This window comes from Rhamphochromis sp. 'chilingali' (assembly GCF_963969265.1).
Source record: "Rhamphochromis sp. 'chilingali' genome assembly, chromosome: 11".
Classification (NCBI taxonomy): Eukaryota; Metazoa; Chordata; class Actinopteri; order Cichliformes; family Cichlidae; genus Rhamphochromis; species Rhamphochromis sp. 'chilingali'.
Genome location: NC_137938.1, coordinates 11,854,076 through 11,877,609, shown reverse-complemented (window position 1 = coordinate 11,877,609; position 23,534 = coordinate 11,854,076). Strand labels below are relative to the sequence as shown.

Here is a 23,534-nt window from a genome sequence, read left to right as displayed (position 1 = left end):
CCCTTCTTAGATATCCCTTCCTGCACAGGAAAGTAAAATATAGCCATCTGGCATACAGTTGGCAAAATATTTGAATGTATATATATGATAAAGTGCAAATTAAAACTTTATTTCATACTCCAGGGTACTTACTTTTACCATGTAAATATCAACACAATCACTTCACAGGAACGGCCATCGAAATAATATACTGTTTAATGCTGGATCAAGTTATAGAACACCTTGTGATCTTTGCCTCGGCTGGTATGAGTAACTGTGGTTGAAGGATGAGTAAGCATCATGCTCCCTGGACAGAAGCACAAGAGCTCAGGTGTCCTGTGGTGTGTCAGATAGCCTTTGAGGTCTAAATGACGCTGTCTAAATACACACTAGTGCATTAAATAACCTCTGACCAGTGTTTATAGCTTTGCCACTGTGCGTGTCTGCTTGGACTTTTACATGTATATATCACTGTGTGGGGTTTTTTTTTCAGTGTACACCAGCAGTGTGAGACAGAGTGATATCATGCTCTAAATGTGAGTGGGCATCGGAAACCTTTTTCCATGATGTAATGCTTGTTCGGTCCAAATCACTGGTTGCAGACACAGCAAAATTAAATAACTGCACGGCCTTAGAATAGGATGACATGTAGAGATAGACTGGTGACCACAGCCTGCTGGTCTACACTTGCATCCAAGTTGTGTGTGTTTCGGTCGGTCCAGCATGTGTTCTGCTTCAGATTCAGTTCATGCATGGGGAGGGCCCACAAACTGTAAAAGACTCATGCACTTTGATAACTTGAATAAAAGAAGCACACGCACATTTACAATTTTTAACAAAAATGCTTAATACTAGACTGGATATTTGACAAAAGTATAACTGAAACTAGTTTAGCTTGAATAAAGCATGAAACAGAACTTTGATATAGTACAACACATTAATCAGGCAACTATATCCTATACATGTTATGGATGTTTAACAGGAAATCTGAGCATTGTATGGACGGCAATGGCATAAGAAGGTCTATGGAGGATGTAAATGCACAGGAATGCAGAGCAGGTTACACCGTAACCAACAGGAAAAATACTGTAAAGCCTATCTAATCTTATTAAGTTGAAAATATTTTGCAGCCACAAGAGAGCTCTCATTTTTAGAGTCCTTATTGTTATCTGAAGTCGTTTATACATCAAGAAATGTTGGGTTTTGCTCAGAACAGTGAAAATCTGTCAGATGTTGCTGTATGTGTCTTACCAACACATGGTTCCCATGCACACACATATAAACACGCATACACATGCAGACCAGAAGCTCCAGCTTTAGATAATGAACGAGATAATCCTAAGAGACGGGTGTAAACTGTTGTGAGATTACTTTACAGCCTTTATTATCACTGCTTCCTCAGCTCAGTGTACACAGGCAGGTCCATTAGTGGCTAAACAGTACAAAGCAAGCAAAGGAGAAATAGATTATGTCAGAGGAGCATGCACATCTACCACGAGTGAGTAAAGAAGTGCGAGAGAGAGAGGGCAAATGTGAATCTGAACATATTTATAAACGACTTTTAAAAGATACAGACGGCAGAGAGACAGAGGAGCAGACAGACAGCGTGGAGAGTGGTTGTCATGCAGTCACAGTCTCACAAATCCCCGTTGAGAGATTGGAAGTGCTGTGGCCTGAGCACAACTTTGACTGAATGACAGCTATCCTTGGCTGACTGCTTGGTTGTACCAGTGTGGGGTTATTTTTTTTTTTTTGGTGTGTATGTGTGGGCGATTGCTCGGATAGGATGGGAAAGGTGATGGAGAAAGGGAAAAAAGGTATCCATATTAACGTATCCAACCTATTAGATTTACGGTTATGGCCAAGCCTGAAGAAACATAAGTGATGGACACTGCAGACAGCGTCTTAAAGCAGTCTTTGTATGTGGATGCATTAGAAGTGGAAGAGAGGTCTCAAAAGGGATTTATTTCCCCCTCTTTCCAGAAACATCTAGTTTCGTGATGCCATTATGACCTATTTACCAAGAGAAATATAATTAGATTTTCCACTTTAAGTATGGTATAGAAACATAATACCCTACCTGGATTTCCATCATGTCTATACAGTTATCAGAAATACTTCCATTTCAGTTGTGTTATTTCTGTGCAAAGGGAATACAGGAAATCATTGGGGAACGTAATTTAGACCACTCAGTGATTATTGTATCAATATAAACTAGAAATAAATGAATTAGTCAAGCTTGGCATAACATTGTTATAGCAAATATTCCATATATTCATCAATTTCTACAGTCCCCAAAGTTTTACATAGATTGTTGCCATTTCACAGTGGATTCCACATATGTTGTGCTTTGGGTTGTAAATTGATTGTATATTTATCAAACCAACACGTCCACTTTGATTGAAATTTTTGTATTGAAAAAGAGGCATGTTTCTTTTTAGCACGTTTGTTATTGGTTTCAGTTGTGTGTACTAAATATAAACCTAACAAATTAATGTTGAAGTACTTTTTGTTTCCTTTTTCCTTTAAAAAAAACTGCTTAAAGTACTGTTTGAAAGCTTGCTGTAGTGTTGTGTGTCTGCATTCTGATATACAATGAGCTCGCAGACACAGCGGGATGCATTTGGAAAGGTGACCCAGAACAACTTGCAAGGTCTTATGTTTAAGCTACTTCACAAAAAGGAGTCGTTTCCATGACTGATAGTGTTCCTTTGTGTGTTTCTGTGCGGGTATCATTTTTGACAATGTGTGATCATTCTTATGCTGAAAAATGAAGCTGTTGCCAACGAGACGCTTTCCAGATGGTACCGCATGCTGATACCTATCATTTTCACATCCAAATTTCAAAGTTTGGATTAATACTCTGCAAGACATGTTGCCACTGATTTTCAGTCCAGTTCTTGTGTAATTTGGCATATCTCAGCCTTTTCTCCCTGTTTCCCTTCCCTAAAAATGGCTTCTTGACAGCCATCCCTCCACTGAGACCATTTCTTATGAGGCTTCAGTAAACAGCAATGGATCATCTGAAGCGCAAGATGCATTGCTCTTTTCTTTGATGGATTTTTCCCCCCCGTTTCTTAAAGACATAACTTTGAGATGCTGTTCATCTGGTGTAGATGCTTTTTAGACCTGATACTTCCTTCTTTTGTCCTCTACTTGTCCAGTTTCCTCAGATTTTATGAGGACACACTGCTCACCATGCTGAGATATGCCAGTTGTTGGCTGATTGCTCTTTGGGAATCGCCTTGTTGGTGCAAGAACTACCTTATTCCTGTCAATCTGTGTTATCTTTGACATTTTCTAATAGAATCAACTAAATGATTATGTGTTTTTGTGACAGGCTGCTACTAACCAAGTATCTAAAGATACAATTTAAAATTGTTCTTTGCTATGTTGTCTGTTATGTGTAGATACAACACCACTTTATCCTTTGAGTTAGGGGCCTTTTTTATGCTTGAGTCGTTCACAGGTCAGTGTTAAGTGGCTTGAGGCCTGCAAGAAAAATAAGTGAAAAAGCAGCTAAAAAAATGTGAAAGACCAACAAAAAGCAGGGAGAACTATGGCTCAAGACTACTTTAAAAAATTACAACAATGTTTGGCTCCTTGGAAGAATAATCAAAAGAAATGATTGGTGGCACATGGCTTTCAGATACTAGTGTCGGTGCTAAACAATGACAAATCTAAGAGATGAAGGATGTTGAAGGCTCTGGCAGACAGCAATGAGGTGACAAGATCAAAGAGTCAAAGCCGTGTAGCATAGGAAAGTGGCTTTAGACATTACTATGGTCCCACGTGGATTCAAACCCTCCACGAACAGTAAAGCCATGAATGCACTTCACAGACCTTTCTTTCCGAGCAGACATGAGCTGGAGCTGAGGAACATTAATAATGGCTTCAACCTACTATGTAATGCAATTCAATGCAGCATTAAAAATGTTATTGGTTCCACCTAACTGAGAGGTCATCGTGTCTGTTGTCAGCTAGGCCTGTTCAATGCATATGAAGTGAATCATTTATAAACAGCGCAAAAGCATAAAGACAGTTTTGGTACCGCCATCTGTGTTGCATTTAAATTGTCAAGCATGTCACAGTTTTAAGATTTTGACTGCTTTCACACAACAACAAATAAACCATCCCCACGAAAATGTGGCTCTCCCTCTTTAATGGAGGCCGTAAGATGTGGTTAAATGCTTTAAAGACTAACCAAGCTTGACCTCGTTGAGACTGTTTTTCTTACCATGCTGAGCTTAAAATGCACATAATTAAATAACAAAAACACATTTGTCAGGCATTAAAAAAATACTCGGTAACAGTAATGACAGAAAACTCCAGGTGGAGTACAGAGGTGGCCCTCCTATCTTAAATTTTGGTAAACCTTTATTTAAAACGCCCCGCGTGTCTATGAGTAAAGACATTTTTTATCCTGGCTGGGAATCGTCTGCACAGCTGGCAGCGGTGTGCTGTCATCATAGCACCATTTTTTCCCTTGAATAGTGAAAACAAAGTAAAAATGACTAAATAAAATACAGCACATTACTACACATGATGATACAATAAACCACAAAGATACTAAAAAAGGCTGAAATAACAAAGCTCTGGGGGGACATGTGTTCCTTTTCTGAAGACTTATACATATTGTCAGCGCCATCACTGCTTTATGCGAGTGAATACGAGACAGTTTTGTGGTCATCTTGTAGCATTTTCCCAGGTTACCTGTTCCAAAATGGAGACAAATACAAGCTGAGCGAGAGGAAAATATTCAGGCAATGACAGAGCTATGCAGAGGAAAAATCCCCTTTTGAACAGCTGCTGGTTACTATAAAACACGAGATAAACGCTAACATAATTGGGATTCCATGATTTCAGAGTGGATTACATAATATCGATGCGCTGTTTAATACTGTATCCACATTTTCTTCTGCCTTGATAATTTTTTAAGCATACTTGGTAAACGCCCGTGAAAATGCAGAATGAGAGTGATGACTTCACAAGCAAGACGGGTTCCAGTGAAAAGCACTGAGAAGACGGGAGATGGGGCTAGTAGAAAGAATATGAGCTAACAGACTGCTGCAGTTTAAGACTGCTGGCGGCTCTGATTTTGAGGTGGGGTTGGAGTAGGGACACTGAAATTTGTCTTAATGAGAGGGTGAGAAAGTGTGGGTGGAAAAGAGCTTCAGAAGTAACTGAAGTCACCACCTTCTGCTGCCCTGCCATGTCTTCTGTGCAAGCAAGCCAGGCAGCAGCTGATGGCCACTCATTCTGCTTTTGGCAAAAACAACAACAGCATCATGCAGCATGATTGCATGCAAGATGTTGCTGTATATGTTGCATCACATTTTAGGCACACAAGCGCAGACACACCGCCCCTTGAGAAACACATTGCAGGCAATGCATTAGCGGCAGCACCACGACAATTTTGTTGACTTTGCTTTTAAAACTTTCTATGAAATGTATTAACTTTGAGGCTCCTGTCACATTATATTACATTTCATAGAAATACTAAATATTATTACAGAAAGCAAGCATGACTGCAACAAGGCCTTATTGTGCCCAACTGACCTTCTAGTTCTTCTAGTTCAAGAACTTTATGGAGAGTTCTCGTAAGGTTTTTTTTGATGGTTTGGTTTGGCTACTGCATGACATTTTTATAAATGTGGCGGACAAAGTCACAATTGCACATACAACAAGAGAATTTTGCTGCACGTGCACATGCAACCCTGACCAAGATGAGGTCAGTGTCCCAGCTAAATCCCTCTCTGCTCATGAATCAATGCACAGCTTGTCAGCAGCGTCCCCTTCGTTTGCAAGAACTTGGCTGATATTTCAAGAGCTAAGAGTGTTCATGGAAATGCTCACAATAGGGGCACAGAGAAATGGATGCCTCAGCAAAAGCCTAACAAAGCCTCTAGGTAAATTCTTTCGGTATTGATTTTAAGACAGACATGCTTTTATCTCTGCTAGCTAAAATGATCTTTTCATTCACAAAAGGTTTGAGTGCCAGTTTTCAGTTTGCATGATACAGTGTAACAAAGTTCAGCATTCTGCCTTAATAGAAACAACATTTAGGCACGGAAAGCCTGTCTGCTTTTAATCGAAAATAAAGTTTTTACTATCTTATTTATTTATTTTTTGCAGACCTCATTAAAGTCTGACAATGCTTTTCACAATGAGCACTGGAAATAATATAATCAGTTGGTCCCTGCAGTTTTAGTGACATTTGGTGATATTTAGTGATATTTAAATGCTTTGCCCCACCCTGTATGTAAATATCCAGTCTTAAAAAACATATCTATATATTCGAAACCATTTTAAACCATCAACGCAATCGCAAATTCTCCTGTTATTTGAAACCACTGCTGTCCTAAGAATGCCTTACACTCACACATCTTCTGGCCAGGACTTTACACAACATGACACTGACCAGAGCAGTGCAGACAAGGGAGGGACATTTCCCCTGTGTGTGTTCATATATATCTTGCCTGTCAACGGGTGAACCACTTCCGATGATGTCCACAGCATCAGGCCATGTTGACTGATCTTTGTTCCTCTTTGTTGGCTCTTAGCATCAGGGATACAGACAGTGACCAAACCACCTAAACGTAGCCAAGATCCTACAGAACTACACCCTAAAACCACAAAATCAGGAGTGGGTCTCACTCCCACTTTCCCTCAATATGTTTGTGCCACTCAAGGTGACCCCGCTGACATTTTACAACAACTGGGAAAGCCTGCTTAACCACAGCAATCTGGAAGTGCATCTCAGCTTATGATAACATTTCCTACTTCCCAATTAGTCTTGGGCCAGCATCCTGGTATAGCCTTGTGGGAAAAATATGCTCTGATCAGCAGAGTTTGGAAGTGAACCAGCATGTCCCACCAAAGAAACTGGCAGTGCATTTTGCATACCCCAATGCGCTGGACATCTAAAAGAAAAAAAGTTCTAGGTGGATCCTGATATGGCCAAAGAGCTTAGGTCCCAAAGTGATGATCCATGTGAATAGGTTTACAAGTTCTTGGCCTGCTGCATTAAACAAACACAGAAGCTAACCATTCCTGACAGTTGGTGGGGTTTGAACTGGATAAAGACATGAACAGAATATCCAGTGGAACTTCTCCTTCTTCCCTGTGTCTCACACGCATGTTCTGGCCAAAATGTAAGTTATTTTTCATTTTGAAGTGAGGATAATGTCATCATCACAAAGCAGGTGCTTTAACGGGTTGGAAAAGGGTAAAACATATAGTCAGTCCTGCCTGACACTCTTCATTGGCTTTACTATGAGGAGATAGTGTGGGAACTTTGGAAGAAATTACTCAAGTAATAAACAGCTCTTCTGACAGAAATTGCAGAACAGATGTGTAGGTGTTGCAGACCAGCAACACGTGGCAGTGAGAAAGAGTGAAGGAGAGAGAAGGTGAAAAGGAGAGAAGCTAGGAAGATAGCAGGATGGGAGAGAGTAAGAACACCAGAACAAAGTGGACAGAATACTATTCGCTGCCATGTTTTTACCTTCAATAACTAGATGTGAGTATACTTGGCTGGAGGCCCTAAAGCTGATCCTCTAGCTACCTAAGGTGCAAACATGAATTGCACGCATGTAGAAAATGTTCACCATTTACAACTGAACACATTTTGTCCCGTAGCCAGAAGTAGACGCTGGCCCTTCCAGGATATGTCAACTGAACAACTGAATAATTGACAAAGCCTGAAGTCTTGAAGGGCCAAACATTGTGCTGTTTTCCATCCAAAATATGTATCTGGAAAATATGAGGAAAGGTCTGCACAATTCAAATACCATTTTTAATAATGTCCAGACTGAGAGCCATCTAAAACCAGAGCGCCGATATATTGATGAGGTCATTCACAATTTTTTTTAAAAGTCACAAATTATTTCGTTTGACTTGCATGAGTTGTGATGTTGTAACTACATAAAGTCATCTTAACAACAGAAGTCTGCATATGACCATAGTTTTGTCTCAATCTAATGGTGGTGCCAGATGGAAAGTTAGGAAAATAAGAAAGCGACTGCATTTAAACATGAATGTCTGTAACCCATTTAATGACAATCAGAAGTCACTGGGATTTATTTCCTGGATGCAGTGACTGTCTGTACAGAGTTGCATGGCTACCTGTGATATATGGGTGAACATGAAATCAGAAAGGAGATGAACCAAGCTGATTTCTACGAGATATGAGCTAAAACAGAGAAAAAAAAAACGGTCAATCACACTCACACTTATGTCCAATTTAGAATATTTTGCCAGTTAACTTAAAATTTATGCCCCAGTCACACCAGTACAACCACACCCTTCTTGCTGTGACATGACAGTGACGACCAATGGACCATTTAACCGCCCCATCCAGTCGTAACACAGATTTTTTATTTTAGATGAAAACCGAGCATGGCACAGTTTAAAAAGCGGTTTAAGGATATGGTTTTTACAGGGTACAGGGAAAAGGTAGAGATTTGATAGGGTGTTCTTGTCTAATATTTTCATGTGTGTGCGCATGCACGGGTTTGTTGGTATGGGTATATATATATATATATATATATATATATATATATATAATTGTAGGTTGTGTATCCTTGAGGTGTTAATGGGGTTATTGAAAATGTGTATATGTGCGTATGTGTGTATACACGTATGTATGGATAGATAGAAACATATATGTGTATATATTAAAAAAAATTTTTTTTACACATAACATATAATGTAATTGCAAGGAGGTATTTCTGTAGTCTATTGATACTAGATAGTGGAAAAGGGGTGGGATTAAATAAGCTTATGCTTCTTCCTGCTCCTTTTTGAACATGGACGTTATTTGGAGTTGTGGTTGCTCGTTTTCCTTTTGTTTGCTTTGTTCAGTTGTCTCTTTTAATTCTATTTTTTTTATACTTTTTCAACATGTTCAAAATAAAGATTCAATCAATCAATCAATCAATCAATCAACGTTGGACCGGTAGACCAACAGATATGCAGTTAGCCAAACGAGAAAAAAAAAACTATACATGTTAGAAAACCTACTCAAATTAATTAACACAATTTATAATACATGATGACTAGTGGGGATGATCAGCAAACATAACAAATACACATGAAAATGCTGAGGGTCTGACCTGGGAGGACACGGTTGGGTGTTGCAGGGCATCAATCCAGTAGCTGGTCTTGATCTGGGATTGCAGTACGACACATTCACCTGCACTTTCAAGTCTTTGTAGCATGCTGACTTGGTGTTCATTTGGCCTGCATAGGGTATAGATCAGTAAACATAGAAATGTTTAAAGAATACAGTTGTCATTTTGCGTCAATCTGCTATTTAACTACTATAAAATCAACAAAACTGCATGATGGGAGATGGAACCACACGTTCACCACTTCTACATATGTTATTCAAATAAATGTTTTTGTCTCACATGTGTGCAAAAAACTTAATTTGATTCAATTAACTTTACTAGTTTATCACCAGATTGTCCTTTCATCTTTAATAAACTTAAACTAATATTCATGTTTGACTGAAGTGGCTTTAGCATCAGTGACTTCTTGCACAATTGCATATTGTGTTGATTAATCTAAGTAAACCTTAAATCAGGTTTTAAGACTACTTTGATTATTATTTTAACTTAGGCAGAGTCAGTCAGTACATCTGAGCTAATATAGGTCACTTAGTCAGTCATACTCTTTAATAAAGCAAAAGACTCTCAACTCATCACAACCTGCAATCAGTATTCATTGAGGTGGAGGTGGCTAGGGGGTACTGCAGCAGACCGGGGTGGACAACTTTAACCTCAAGGGTCAATCAATAGGAATTCTACACTAAGAGCTTTGTTCACAGTGATGACGCTAAGCAAGCGCACATGCACAAATATAGCCATGCCTACACAATGCACCCTTGTTCCTCAACCTCTGGCCACAAATTACCTGCCCAGGGGACAAAGGCCACTGGTCGCAGGCAGGCATGTGTGTGCTTGCAATGTGTGTGTGTGTTTGTAATAGCAAGTCTCCAGCTGAATAAGGAGAGGTCCCACCAGTTTGAACCAAGAGCCTCTAATGTCCCCTCAGTAATGATGGGAACACGCTCGTCTCCATTTAACCTGGAGCTAAAAGACTGATTAAAGGTCAGAGAGGCAAGAACTAAGCTTTAGGCTTAGTCTACTGATCTACAAATTGTCCTCCTCATTTACGGTTTTAGATCAAGATTAGCGGTGATGCGTGCTTTTTCATCAGTGCAACAGATTTTAAATTGCTTCTTAAAAAGTTGCATCTATGAAAAAACAAACATAAATCCAAAAAAATAAAAATTAAAAACAAAGACATTGCATTTTTTAAATGTTTGCTCGTACCTCCAGCACAAGTGGCTGAGCACTGGGAGCGTATGATAGCCCATGTATAATTGTGCTTGATGCGGTTCTTCATCAGTTTCTCATCAGCTTTCTTTAGAGTATATTCCCAATGCACACCAGGATTCCAGCCCTGCAACAGCACCTAAAGGAAAAAAGGTAATAAACAGGCAAGTAAGTCACAAAGAAAAAGGAGAAGGAAAGTAGGTCTTAATCATTTTACTGAGACCAATGACCTACTACCTCTATTACTAGAGTCTCATTGGTGGGACCGGCTGATATGAGACTCTCTGGTCTGTTATATGGTCTTTTGTACTCGAAAATTGCTCCAGCAACGGGGTGTCGGCCAGGCCAGTCCACGGTCCAGTGGCCATTAAGGTAGTAGCGTCTATGTGTGTCCCTGACAGCCAAGTAGGAGGTGGAGGAATTCAGTTCAATCACACGGATGCTCCGAGCTCCAGCTGGGACGGTTATCACTGCATAGTACTCTGAGAAATATTAGAAGATCTTAAATAAGCATTAAAAGTGACATAAAACTCCAGCAAACAAAACAAAATGTTAATAATATGATATTAGGCTACACAGATTTTATGGTGAGGACTGCACCATACAAAGTTTGTGGGACATGAAAACAAATATTAGGTTTTAAAGCATTTCCAATAAAATCGCTAAAAACCAATGAAGTGAATAATTCATTTGTGACGTACGGTTAGTAAAATGCTGTTTTGTGTACTGTCCTTTGTAAATCTTGCAGGTGGAGTTGTCTCCTTTACACACCCCACAAGCATCGGGCACAGCTGTGGAGCCTAAAACACGGTCACAGCCAACTCTCTGTGGAAGAAAACCATCAGCGCTTTTGATGACAGTGTAGCTCACACACATAAAAACACAAGACTGCGTCACAGTACGCATTCGATTACAACATTTACAAAATTCCAACATTTATTATGTACGTGGTGACAGGTCAATATTTTACTATTCATTACATCTAAAGTAGCAGACAGCAGGAGAAATAAAAGAGTCTATTGATGTTCTTTACTGCTTACATCCATTGTCAAACTTCATGAAGCCACTTTGAAAGACCTCACACGCCATATACATAAATGTAGCACTTTGACATCAATGTTTGGTCACATCATGTTACTTTCCAACTTAACATTTAACATTACCTCACACAGTCCATCAATGCAGACATTAGAGCTGTCTGGTGAGCAGAGTGTCCCATCCTTAACTTTGCTGGCCAAGGCAAAAAAGAAATCATAACCTTCAGCAAAGCAGTAGAGCTTGCATAGATCTTGATCTGGAAGAAAAAGAAAATGGCCATAAAAAAGGCCTCTTTTATCATTTCAAATAATCTTTAGTTACGAGTTTTTTTTTTAATTTAAGAGGAAAGCTTTTTCACCATCCACTCTAGTGTATGGTCTCCAAGTGTAGTACCAGCCTCTGAACTGTTTGCCGTTGAACTCAGCACACTGTTGTGCTCTATAGTCAATGGTGTTCCTGGGACAGTCTTCAGTATTGCAAAGTTTGTATGACCTGGAGGAACCCTCGCAGAACTTCCCTCCGTATGCCGGTCTAAAGAGATGGATTTAAACGTGTAGAATTCAAGGTTTTTCTGCACGAAACACATAATAACATGCTTCCAGTATTTTATGGATCTTCTTTCTTCATCTTCTATCTGTGACTGTATGTTCGTGTTGAAACCCCAAACATGGGTGACAGTAGAGTGCAAAGTATTGAAATAATGTTAATGGTAATAAAACATTTAAGATAGTTTTTATCTGTAGAGTCTGTGAAATTCTGATTGTGTTGATCCATGAGCATGTTTCACTCCATATGTGTGTATAAGTGTGCCTTTGTGAAGGCTTGTGAAATCACAGGTGTATATCCTCGGGTTATGTTCCTAAAAATCTCTTGGATGAGACAAAAACAGCTGCAAACTCTCCAACCACTCTCTCTGTGTTGTGTTCTTTCGTTTGATATCTCTGCATTTCATCTTTCACCTTTTTAATCCCTTTTCTGTCATCCCCCCCTCCTCCTCCCACTTTATTCCACTTGCCTGTCTTTGTCCTTCTAACCCTTCACCACCAGCTTTCCTTTCCTTGTCTTTCTTTCTCCTCCTCACTCTCTGTCTAATTTAGCCCACCACTTGTCAGGATCTTGGCATGACATGATAAAAAGGAAGTCCCAGCATTTGGAATAGGGGCCCCTGACTGACTGACAGTGGCAATAATCATGAGTGACTGATGAGTTGGGGGCTAAATTAGCAGATAAGTGACAGACTTGTGTGACTTAATCACAATTCTTAATATACTGTTGGCCCTTAGTCAAACAATCAGAGGTACCACAGGCCATCCAAGTCTTCTGCATGTTATAGTAAGAAATTATACAACTAGAAAACTATACTTTGACAGATGATGACTTTTAGTAGACTTTTAACACCATTTAGTAGAACTGTTCGTAGTGTATTCAGTAGTAGTTCAAAGTAACACTTGCTGTGAGGACATGTGTTAGTGTGGTATTATCTGGCAGCAGTATGATAGTTAGCATATAGCTTAGCATAAAGACTGGATACGAGGATTAACAGCTAACAAGGTTTGTCCTGAGTCGGTCTAGAAACACATCTAAAGCTCAATAATCATTCAGTATATCATTATTCTTAATTCTTATCTTAATTGTTTAATTAGAACACAAACACTTATTTGTGATACTTAAAACAATATCAATGATAAGACTCCCATTCCAGGACGCTCCTAAGTTAATTTAAAATCCAAAAATTATTTTAGTCTGGCTTAAAAATCATTAAAAGTTTTTAAAAGGATACTAAGGACAAGTGGATGTGAGGACTTTTAAATATAGAGAAAACTAGGTGCCGCTTCAGTTTTTGTGTTAACTGTCAGCTAGCAATACAGACAGAAGAGGTTTTGAGTAAAGTTTGTAGTCACTTGTACATTTATGTTTTTCTAATGCTATGTAAGATTCTATGTAAATATAATGTCAGAGGCCATTGCTTTGTCTTTCCCTACCTGGGGTTGTTGCATTGCCTCTCACGATATGTAACGCCGCTCTCACAGCTTCTAGAGCATGTAGACCAGGTGGACCACTCTGACCAGTGGCCATGCTGAGGCCTTGGACCCTCATCACCCTGTTTCACACACTGGCCCCGACGACACCACTGAAGGGAACAAAAGAGCATTGATATATGGGAAAGAGAAAGATGCAGCAGAATGGGGGTTCAAATAGAAACTGTCAAAACTAGACCCGTTTTTATCTTAATCACGAGTGAACTCACACACAATCAGACTGCAGCATCGTCCATCTTTACCGTTTCTCATATGTAGCATGTGGCATGCATTTCTCATTATGGGGAACGCTCTGTTCTAGGTAGAGTGTGCTGTGGTCATTAATAGGATCACTGAACATGCTGGCTGCAAACTCACTGGCAAGTGCTATTCTAACATCCGTGCAAGTCTGTGGGACTGGACTTAACAGAGATTTTGTAGAGAAGAGCAGTGAGGTTAAAATCTGTTTAATACTTGATTTGATTGCACTGCAAATGTGCCTTATTATGTTCACCTCTGCCACGTCAAGACATGACTTACTGTGCTTACTGTACTGTTTTGTTTTGTGTTTTTTTTTAACTGTGGCCCAGTCCTGGTTACATGTTCACAGTCTACCAGTAAAACCTTTTCAAGGTCATCTCATGCTCTTTCAATTTTCAAAGACCAATTTCTCTTTCATTCTGATCTCTGGTGGACTGAAAAGCCATGTGCATATAGTGTTACTAGCTGCTTCTGACCAAGCAGCTTTCGAGCAGTGAACACTGCCAAATGTGTCCCTTAAGGCAGCAGGCAAAACCGAAGATTACACGATAGTGGATAAAAAAAAATAAAAATCTTTAAATATGTTTCTGCACTTCTTTGGACTGCATGCAATGATGGTTATCGTACAGGGAAAACTCAAAGCCACAATCGAGTACATACATCAAAGGCCGAATCATTAATCAGCTTCAGTGTACTTCTTCTCCCAGAATTCCACACACACTGGTATTGCATAAGCTGTGCTATGTCCATACATCGAACATATGCAGCTGTTCTTGTTCTCACTATGTGAACAATAACTACACAAGAGACCACAGACCCACACGCCAGCATATGCAGACTCATGCACACTTTACCAACTAATCTCATGGTCCTTGACTAAGAACTAGAACAGCTGATTTCCCCTCAGTTTTCCCCCTGCGGCTGAGTGCCGCAGATTCCTATGTGAGGCAGTCAGTGTTTGTGCTCGGTTAATTTTCCCGTGGAGGGGGAGCGCGAGATTAAACCATCAAGTTTAATATATTGAGATGCAAACGTTGATGAGAAGCTGTCAGGGGAGTGAGGGTAAGAGAAAGAGCAAGCCTCGGGGGGGAATCATCTTGAAAAGAAGAATGAAAAAGAAAACAAAGAATAAATAAAGAGCGCAGATTGCTTTTTGGATCCAAGCCAATTGCATATTTCTGCCACATCAGCAACAAACGAACTGCAGCTGCTCCCTGAGGTAAAAGAAGGAAGGACAGAGTGGTACCTAGAGCAAAAGAAAAAAAAAGGAGTTTTCATTTACACTACCCTCAAATGTACTAAATCAAAGTAAAGTTGCTGATTTGGCTTGAAAATAACTTAAATAGTCTGTGCTGGGATATGAGGCCATTGCTATGTAAGCAAAAAGCAGTTAAAAGAAGTGTAGTATCACTCAGTTCAAGCCATTTGCTTTCAAATAGCTGGACTTAACACTACATAACAATAAAACACTCAATAAATGTTACTTTTATAAGGCTATGCACATCATTGTTGCCTTTTCAGTGTATTCATAGCTATGGCTTATTGTCCTTTGCAGCTTACTGACTTAAAGGTCTGTGGTATCCCTAAGTCAAAGAATGTGTTTCCCATTTTTACAAGCTTTCCCCCGCTTATACTTTTACACGCTTGGTAATGTAAAGAAGCACACTGCCAAAACACTGCTAGGGCAACTGATATGCAGGAAGGAGAATTTGCCCTGAGAGTGAAGTCATTTTTCAATAGACGTGTTTAAATCCACTTTTCTTAAGTTAGCACACATAACAGAGTAAAACTCTCTTACTGAGTTGTGTTACTCTGTTGGATGGTATTTTTCTCACCAAAACTGAGAGGAAATGTGTGTGGGGCTCTTGTTTAGGCTGTCCTAAAGAATAAAGGCAATGTTTGCTAAATGCCATATCAATTGGAGGAACATTTTGGCTCCTTTGGCTATCAAGAAACAAATGTTATCTTACTGGTGATATGACTAAAAGCTAACTCTATGCCCTGAATAGATTGTGGACTTTTTTTCCAGTGTACAAATGACATTTTGAAGAAGGTATCTTCATTTTCCTGCTAGCGGTTGGAACTGTCTTCCGCTTCAAATGCCTCTAAGGAAATGGATAAAAGATTCCAGTAGAAGTCAGCGGTTCCCATGCCACTCATGTGATGCCACTCTTGAGGTAAAAAAGCCTGTGAGTGTCAACCCCTTTAACCAAACACATCGCCATACCCACACATGCGCACACACGCACTACATCATGTGTTAAGTCACCATATCGGGGCCGCAAGCAGAGCCCTCAGCAGCTGGCATGAATTTGGTCTCACACTTCCTCCCAACACGGTGGCACCACAGAGCCTTGCAGATATCCTGGAACAACATAAGAGAGAGAAACATGGAAACCTTAACTTACTTCTTGCTCCAGATTCCAGAAACTGGATCATCACGATCCTCCTCACAACAGCTGTAAACAAAGCTTGCAGTGGGGAAAAATGATCACTTGTAATAGCATTTTGATTTTGCCTCTTGAGAGCTAATAAAACATGTTGAAGGAATCTTGCTGAATCTGCAACTGTCTGAATAATTATTTTCTGGAGAGCTTCCCGTGTGCAGCAAATGTGAATCTCCAAAATATTTATGCTTCAGTAGCTACGGTAAAGACATCAGCATCGATACATAAAATCTGGTCTAAGTGGTTCCAACATCATCTCTGTTGCGGATCGACGTAGCGATCTTCAGCTTTGAGGAAGTGAAACACCAAAGTGAAGAAGTAACACAGAACATGAAGATTAGGACAAAGTATTAACAGGGCACAACTGTTTTACCAAACTTACATGATGTAATGGCTGTGTTACTCAGTCATTAAAGATTCAGCTGGGAGCACCGGCCTGTTTCCCTGCTCGCATTGCCTGAGAAACACAGCCTGCTGCTTTTTAACATGTCTACTCTGTTGCTATTTGAATGACTATATCAGATTTTGACAACTCAGTGCAGATGCTGACAGACACCTCAGCCTCAGCTTGCTGCTGCCAAAAGCCACCATGGAATTCATCCCAAGGACTATTTGTCCATCTGTTTCGCTTGCTCGGGCCGTTTGTAGCAGTAAAATAATGGCAGAGAGCGGTTAGCGATGGGAGGAGAGACAGAGAGAAATGATGGACAGTGTGTCAGAGGCTGAGAAAGAAAGAAAAACGCCCATTAACATTATTCAATTTTTCCTATAGAATAGCCCATCCCTATCTAACCGCAGAGAGTATCATTTGTTCCCTCCAGTGGTACCTTATCTTGACAACAGCTGCCAAAAAGTTTAGTGAAAAAAGAATTCATTACACCATGAACTGCGCCGCTGAGGCCGATTCTTGTGGGCCGTTTTATTTTTTATGAGTAACAAGTGCTCAGAAAGACAGTGAGTGTAATGGCTGCTTGGAGATTTATCAGTCCAGAGCACCTTGCTGCTACCAGGTGCACAAGCGTATGTTATAAATGTAATAATCCACGGATATTCAGACGTTTATATAAGCACACAAAGAAGGACAGCATGTGCAGAAGACCTAGGATTCAAAGCCAGCTACTACTGGCACTGGCATTTCTTAGAGCATAAATTAAAAAAGTCACTTGCTTCAAGTCCCATACTGCAGACATAACATATTTGATACATACTGCAGTAACTTTATTACAAAGCATTAAATATCCATCTTGCTTTATCGTTGATCATTTTTGGTAATGATATCTTCCAGATGAAGAAAATTTGCTACACAGAAAATGATAAAGGAACAAGACAGGTTAAAATAAAATGTTAAAATAAATGAATACAAAGCACAAAATTGCAGTACATATATTATCAGATTTTTATACTGGTCCACTTGACTGCAACAAATAGAAACCTTTATCCTGTGTGTGACTAAATGCTATGGTGCTGCAAATATGTGCGCCATTGTAGTATACAAAAAAGGTCACAATAATCTGTTAGAGGGTCTGTGACAAAAATGAACTATTGGCTGCTAAGGGTCTGTGGGGTAGATGGATGGTTTAACCTTGTTTGTTTCTTCAGAGAGCTTTGTATTTCATCTAAACACTGAGAACATCCTTGCCTGAATGGTTCAAACAATACAGGTGCAGCTTTGGCTCAACTGAGGTTCAGGTGGGATACTATATTTTAAGACTGATTACATTTAACAAGTATTTAAAGCCCTATTATCTGGGAGAGTATTTCTAACAGTAAGTTCAGCAGCAATGAGACAATGGGAGAGCAACGAGCAGAGATTCCCACTGGCAATGCTCCAGTGTATATTTAGTCATCTATCCCAGTGAGTACAGTATATCATGGGCAGTCTTCGAGTCTCAGTCTTTGTGTGTGGATGCATATGTGTGTACATGCACAAGGGCATGTAACCCGGATCAGTTTCTCTTTTCCTTCCTCTTTTTATTTGATTTTTCCTCTACCTCATTCATCCCATCCCACTCTTGCATTCTTTGACTTTTTCCCCCCTAACTAGCAACACATGATTGTTAAAAAAACGTATCAAATGCTCACGTTCCAGTAGATGTGGTGATAAAATCCCTGACTGGGATTATAAACCTGTTTTTAAATTAGCATTAGATGGCATAAGAGAGTCCAAATCAGTTTTATTACCTTCTTAAAATCAAGGGTGCAGAGTTTGGCCTTCTCCCCAAACTGCCATTTGCATTGTGTGTCTGCATCGTACAGCTCGCCAGGCAGCTTCTCAGGGTATTGATACTCTGTGATTGCTCTTGGTTCATCTGATAGGCACAAAGCCTGGGCAGAACTGGGGAATTTGATAGGGAGATAGCAAAGGAAAAGCACAAAAAAGAGTTAAGTAGCTGGCATATGAGACTGCCTGCTGTGCACATAGAAATTCCAAAAGCGAGCATCACTCCACGTGTTCCATTGTTCCCAGCACAGTGACAACTGTAAAGTGTAGCTATGGTAACATAACAAGTTGGCAAACTCAAAACCTGTGGGTAATGTTTTAATGCATCAGACACTCAATTATGACAGACATAAAAAGTCCTTGCCCATATCGCTCATATCCTAACACCAGCAGGGGGTTTCCAATGTTAACTGATATCACTGGTTACTATACAGCGATGTTTTACAGCTTAAACGCTGCAGTCGGGGAATATATTACAAGAATATGGTGGAAAGAGCATGAAAAGGCAAAATATGCTGGAATGGTTCATTGTGTTAGTGAGTGGTCCTGATTGCTTTAGCAGAGTGTATGAGTGTCTGTGTGTGTATATGTGAGATCTTCCATTGCTTTATGGGCCCTGTGTGTCTAAAGAGAACAATGTCTGTTCTACAAGTGCAATATTCTGGTATTCTACATTATTCACATAATATGGTTTCTGAAAAATACATTACATTTACAGTACTGTGTAATCACACATATCAGCAAGGACTCAAGTAAAGATTGGGAGGACTTAATGTAATTCACAAGTAAAATTACAAAATGATTTGTAGGATCTCTTGAGGGCAAGAGGCTTAAGACAAAATTTACCCCCTCCCTAAAAAATGTACACAAGATTCTCATCAGCTAAAGATAAAAAAGCATCCTTTCTTTTCTATGATTCCCTCAGGATCTACAGGCTCACCCCATCCAGACCGAGGGCTATTTATATCTATCTATTTTTTTGTTGGCACATAAAACACAGACAGCAAACTGCTGAAAAAAAAATCATAAAAGGTTTAGATAAGACTGGTCACAAGCAGACTCATAGCTGAAGAACATTTATCTGCAAGACTTTTTGATTAACATTGCTGAGTGTCAACCAAACATATCAAACAAACCAGCGTCCAACAAACATACTGTAAACACATTTTATGTTTACAGTATGTTCGCTGCTTGCAAACTTCCTATTAGCTTAATTTTAAATTAAGTCCGTAAGTAACAAAGTCTCACTAACTGCATTTCTAAAACGGAAACATTTTGCATGCTGTTTGTCATTTGATTATTATGACTGACAAGATATAATGTAGTATATCTGTTTTACAGATGGAAATGATTGGTTTTATTACTTTAGCATAGCCGGCCAAGCAGTTTCCCTGTCCTAGTTTTTAGGCTGAGATATGCTATGCTAAATTAAGATAAGCTAACTAGAAATGGTCACAATCTGCAAACCATGTAGAGACTTTTTCTGCAACTCTGATGGAGCTTCTTCTTCATTCAGCTGCTCCCATTAGGGGTTGCTGCAGTGGCTTGCATCTCACCCTATCTTTAGTATCCTCCTCTGTCCTCTGTCTCCTCTGCATGTCCTCTCTTTGTCCAGAAATCTTTCCTGTGCTCTTCCTCTTTCCCTCCTGCATGGCAAGTCCATATTCAGCTCCCCCTGTTTAATGTACCAAGTTTCTCTTCTTTGCACATGCCCAAACCATTTCAGCCTTCCACTCTAAAACTTTCTTTCCAAACTGCAAATCCTGAGCAGTCCATCTAATATACTCATTTCTAATCTGGTCCATCCTCGTCACTCCTAGTGAAAATATTAGCATGTTCAACTCTACCACTTCTGGTTGGCTTCTCGTCTTTTTTTGTGCTACTGTCTCCAAACCAGACATCATAGCAGGTCTCACTACCGTCTTATAAACTTGTCCTTACACTTTTGCTATTATCCTTCTGTCGAAAATCACCCCTGATACTCCAGCCACTACACCCTGCCTGCACTCTATTCTTCACCTCTCTTGTGCACTGTCCGATGCTTTAGATGGCTGACTCGTCCACCTTCAGTACATGTCCTGCATCACCCTCACATACTTCACTGCTACTCCCAACATCCTCGTATAATACCACAACTCCTCTCTTGGCATTGTATCATATGGTTTCTCTAGATCTACAAAGACAGTGCAACTCAACTTTTCCATCAACACTCTCAAAGCAAACATCACATCTGTAGTGCACTTCTCTGCCATGCTGCTGCTCACTAATCATCACCTCTCTTCTCAGCCTAGCTTCAACAACTCTTTCCTAGAGCTTCATGGTATGCCTTATCAGCTTTATCCCACTGGACCTACTACAGCTTTGCACATCACCCTTGTTCCTGCAAACTGGCACAGTACACTTCTTCTCGATTCCTTACACATCCTCTCACTCCCCAGGCTTGTGCTAAACAATGTGGTTAAAAACTCCAAAGCCCTTTCTCCTAAACATCTCTATACCTCAACAGGTATGCCATTTGGACTACCTCTCCTTGTGCTCTTCATCCTCTTCATAGCTTCCCTCACTTAGTCCCTACTGCACTTCACTACCTGTGCTCCATCCATCCATTCCTGCCCTCTCATTTTCTTCACTCCTCAGCTCCTCAAAGTACTCTTTAGACCTGCTACACATCCTTTCCAGCTTGATTTCTCTGCCTAATCAGTTGCTACAAATGCTTCACTCCTTCCTTAAACTCTCAGCAAGGAGCTAAATAAGCACATTTCTCAGAGGAGTCTGAGAGAGAAGGGGATCTTGAAGCTTTCTGGTTGGTTTCACCAGCTTCAACAACAAAAACAACTTCAACTGGCTTTTAAGGAATTTGCTTTCACTGACGTGAAGATTATCCATCCATGTTAGGCATGGAGGGATAAAGCATCTGACCATGCATACAGTCCGGCCTGTCTGTCATGGCTGACTGAAGAGAAGTAGATCTAGAGTGAGTGTAATATAAACTCTGCTGGCTGACATAACGCTTCTCTCCATAGCAGATGAAGGAGACACTGTGGAGTCTCATGATTGCAGCTAGGAAAACATACAACATTTCAGCAATAATATCATTCAGTAATAATGCAAGATGACGACTCCTTGATTGTTTAATGTTTCAGCGCTCTCCTCCATGTGACCTCAAGAGGTGATGGGAGTTTAATATAAAACTGACAGCTCTAACGAGGTTGAGGTCATCCCAGCTCTAATAACTCAGCGAGGAAATACACTGTCTGTCTCCGCCACTCTGAGAGGGGAGACCTGACAGTTCAGCTAACACACGGGTAAATTTAGTGGTGGGCACTGACTCTGAGCTATCTAGTTTCAAGTATACACGCACACAGACACACACACCTACATCCACAGACAAATAGAAACATGTCCAGACACATGGGCGCGTTGTCTGTGATGGCTGTTTTCCCGCTTGGGAGAGCAGGCTATAAGCAGAACAGTGCACAAACCAACTGCCATGCAAACTTACGGCTTTTACAAGCATGCATCTTGATGCACAATAAAAGTGCATTTTGTAAAAGAGCACTAAGAGAAATGTAGGACCATATTTCACTTAAATTAGCTGCTATGGTAACTACATTCTTTACTTAATTGCATGTAGCCTCTTGTTCATTCAAAGCTTTAAAATTGCTTTTGAAATATAAAATCTTTTACAGGTTTTATATAGGTAAAAGTACAATTTTTCACTTGACACATTAAAAATAAAAAACACAATGAATGCATGAATTAATTAAGTGGCCAGTTTGAAAAATGTAGTTGTTGTGTTTGTTGTGTGAACTCTAACAAAAAGGCAGACATGAAAATTCTTAAAAACACTAGTTTAATTTCTTTTAGTCAACACAATGAAAGTAAAAAAAAAAACCCAATTGCTTACTTGAGGAAGCGGCTGAGGTACTGACGGCTGCAAGCAGACCAGGAGAAGACACCGTTGTGACCAGCTAATGTGGGAGACATGATGTTGCCTTCTGACTTTTTACAAACATTCCCTTCACCATCATGGACCATTCCAAAACTGGAGAGTTAAAAAAAGAGATTTTTATCTACAAATTCAGGTGACATAATCATCTACTTCACATGTAACAAATGCAGAAGTTGTCATTCTAATAGATTATTTATTTTTACATGAATTAAAACAAATTTAGGTACATTTTTCATTTCATTGTCGAACAAGGTTGAACGAGGCTGAATGTACTTTGGAAACCCTTACTTGTGTCCTGATTCATGGGCGATGGTGAATGCCAAACCCAGGCCAGTGTCCTCATTAATGGTACAGCTGCGGTATTTGCTACACATCCCGCTAATTGGCGCAAACCCTGCAAAAGCAGTGATAGATTTTTGTTTTTGCAATCTTTAATACAAGTTTTATTCTTTATTAGTTTAAAAAAGCCATTCCAAAAATAACTGTAATTGGTTAGTTAAAATAACTGCTGTCAAGTTGCTTCTTCTCAGCTTTTTAACTCTACATTGCAAGAGAAATTTCTCAAACGATACGCACTGGTGTGAATTTGTGGAGGGCACATGTCGGAAATATCAAACAACATCAGTGAATTCAAATCCTTCCATATGATAACATATGGTGCTCTATATAGTCACATATGCTACCTTTTACTTCACTTTAAAACATTCTTTCCCTATCTTCACATATTTCTCATATCTCTCATTCTCAGTTAAACTCTTTTATAGTATTCAGCTCCCTTTATGCCTCTCTCTGTCCTCTCTCCTCCTGTCTCTCACATTTACAGCAACCTCTGGCTCTGAATCAAAAAGGCTAATCCACACGAGAGCCTCCCTTAACGTTTTTTCCTTAGAGTTTCATGGCGAATTTGGCCTTAAATGTTGTTTGATTTACATCTCTAAGTCTTTGCCACAGAGTGGCTCATGTATATAACTAATGTGAGCAATGATATTAAATATAACAAGGGAGATTAACTGTGAGAACTACCATTTATTTCTTTTTTGTGTTAGGAAAGAGGTAGGTCATTGATATTATATGACAGTTTTGAAATATGAATAAAAACATTGAAGAATAGGGCTCTAATAGTAATCCAAATAAACAGTGAATGGTTGTGCTAATGCCTATTTTACATCGTACTTCTGGGAATTAGAAAGCACTGATTCTTATTTTGACTGGACAGACACACAAACACACACACACACACACACACACACACACACACACACACACACACACACA

The 23,534-nt window shown here is 39.7% G+C and overlaps 1 protein-coding gene across 2 annotated transcripts in view; it reads right to left on the bottom strand.

Annotated features, from left to right (window-relative positions):
- The window catches only part of adamts16 (ADAM metallopeptidase with thrombospondin type 1 motif, 16), a 50,678-nt gene that overhangs the window by 5,445 nt on the left and 21,699 nt on the right, over nt 1-23,534 (bottom strand). For both annotated transcript variants that reach the window (XM_080895555.1, XM_080895556.1), the window contains exons 8-18: nt 22,548-22,653; nt 22,215-22,352; nt 18,268-18,421; nt 15,909-16,004; nt 13,343-13,491; nt 11,719-11,891; nt 11,486-11,616; nt 11,024-11,147; nt 10,560-10,804; nt 10,320-10,461; nt 9,096-9,222 (exon numbers count right to left, since the gene is read on the bottom strand). In XM_080895555.1, coding sequence (XP_080751681.1) covers nt 9,096-9,222; nt 10,320-10,461; nt 10,560-10,804; nt 11,024-11,147; nt 11,486-11,616; nt 11,719-11,891; nt 13,343-13,491; nt 15,909-16,004; nt 18,268-18,421; nt 22,215-22,352; nt 22,548-22,653 — 1,585 coding nt within the window. The remainder of the gene's footprint in view (nt 1-9,095; nt 9,223-10,319; nt 10,462-10,559; nt 10,805-11,023; nt 11,148-11,485; nt 11,617-11,718; nt 11,892-13,342; nt 13,492-15,908; nt 16,005-18,267; nt 18,422-22,214; nt 22,353-22,547; nt 22,654-23,534) is intronic.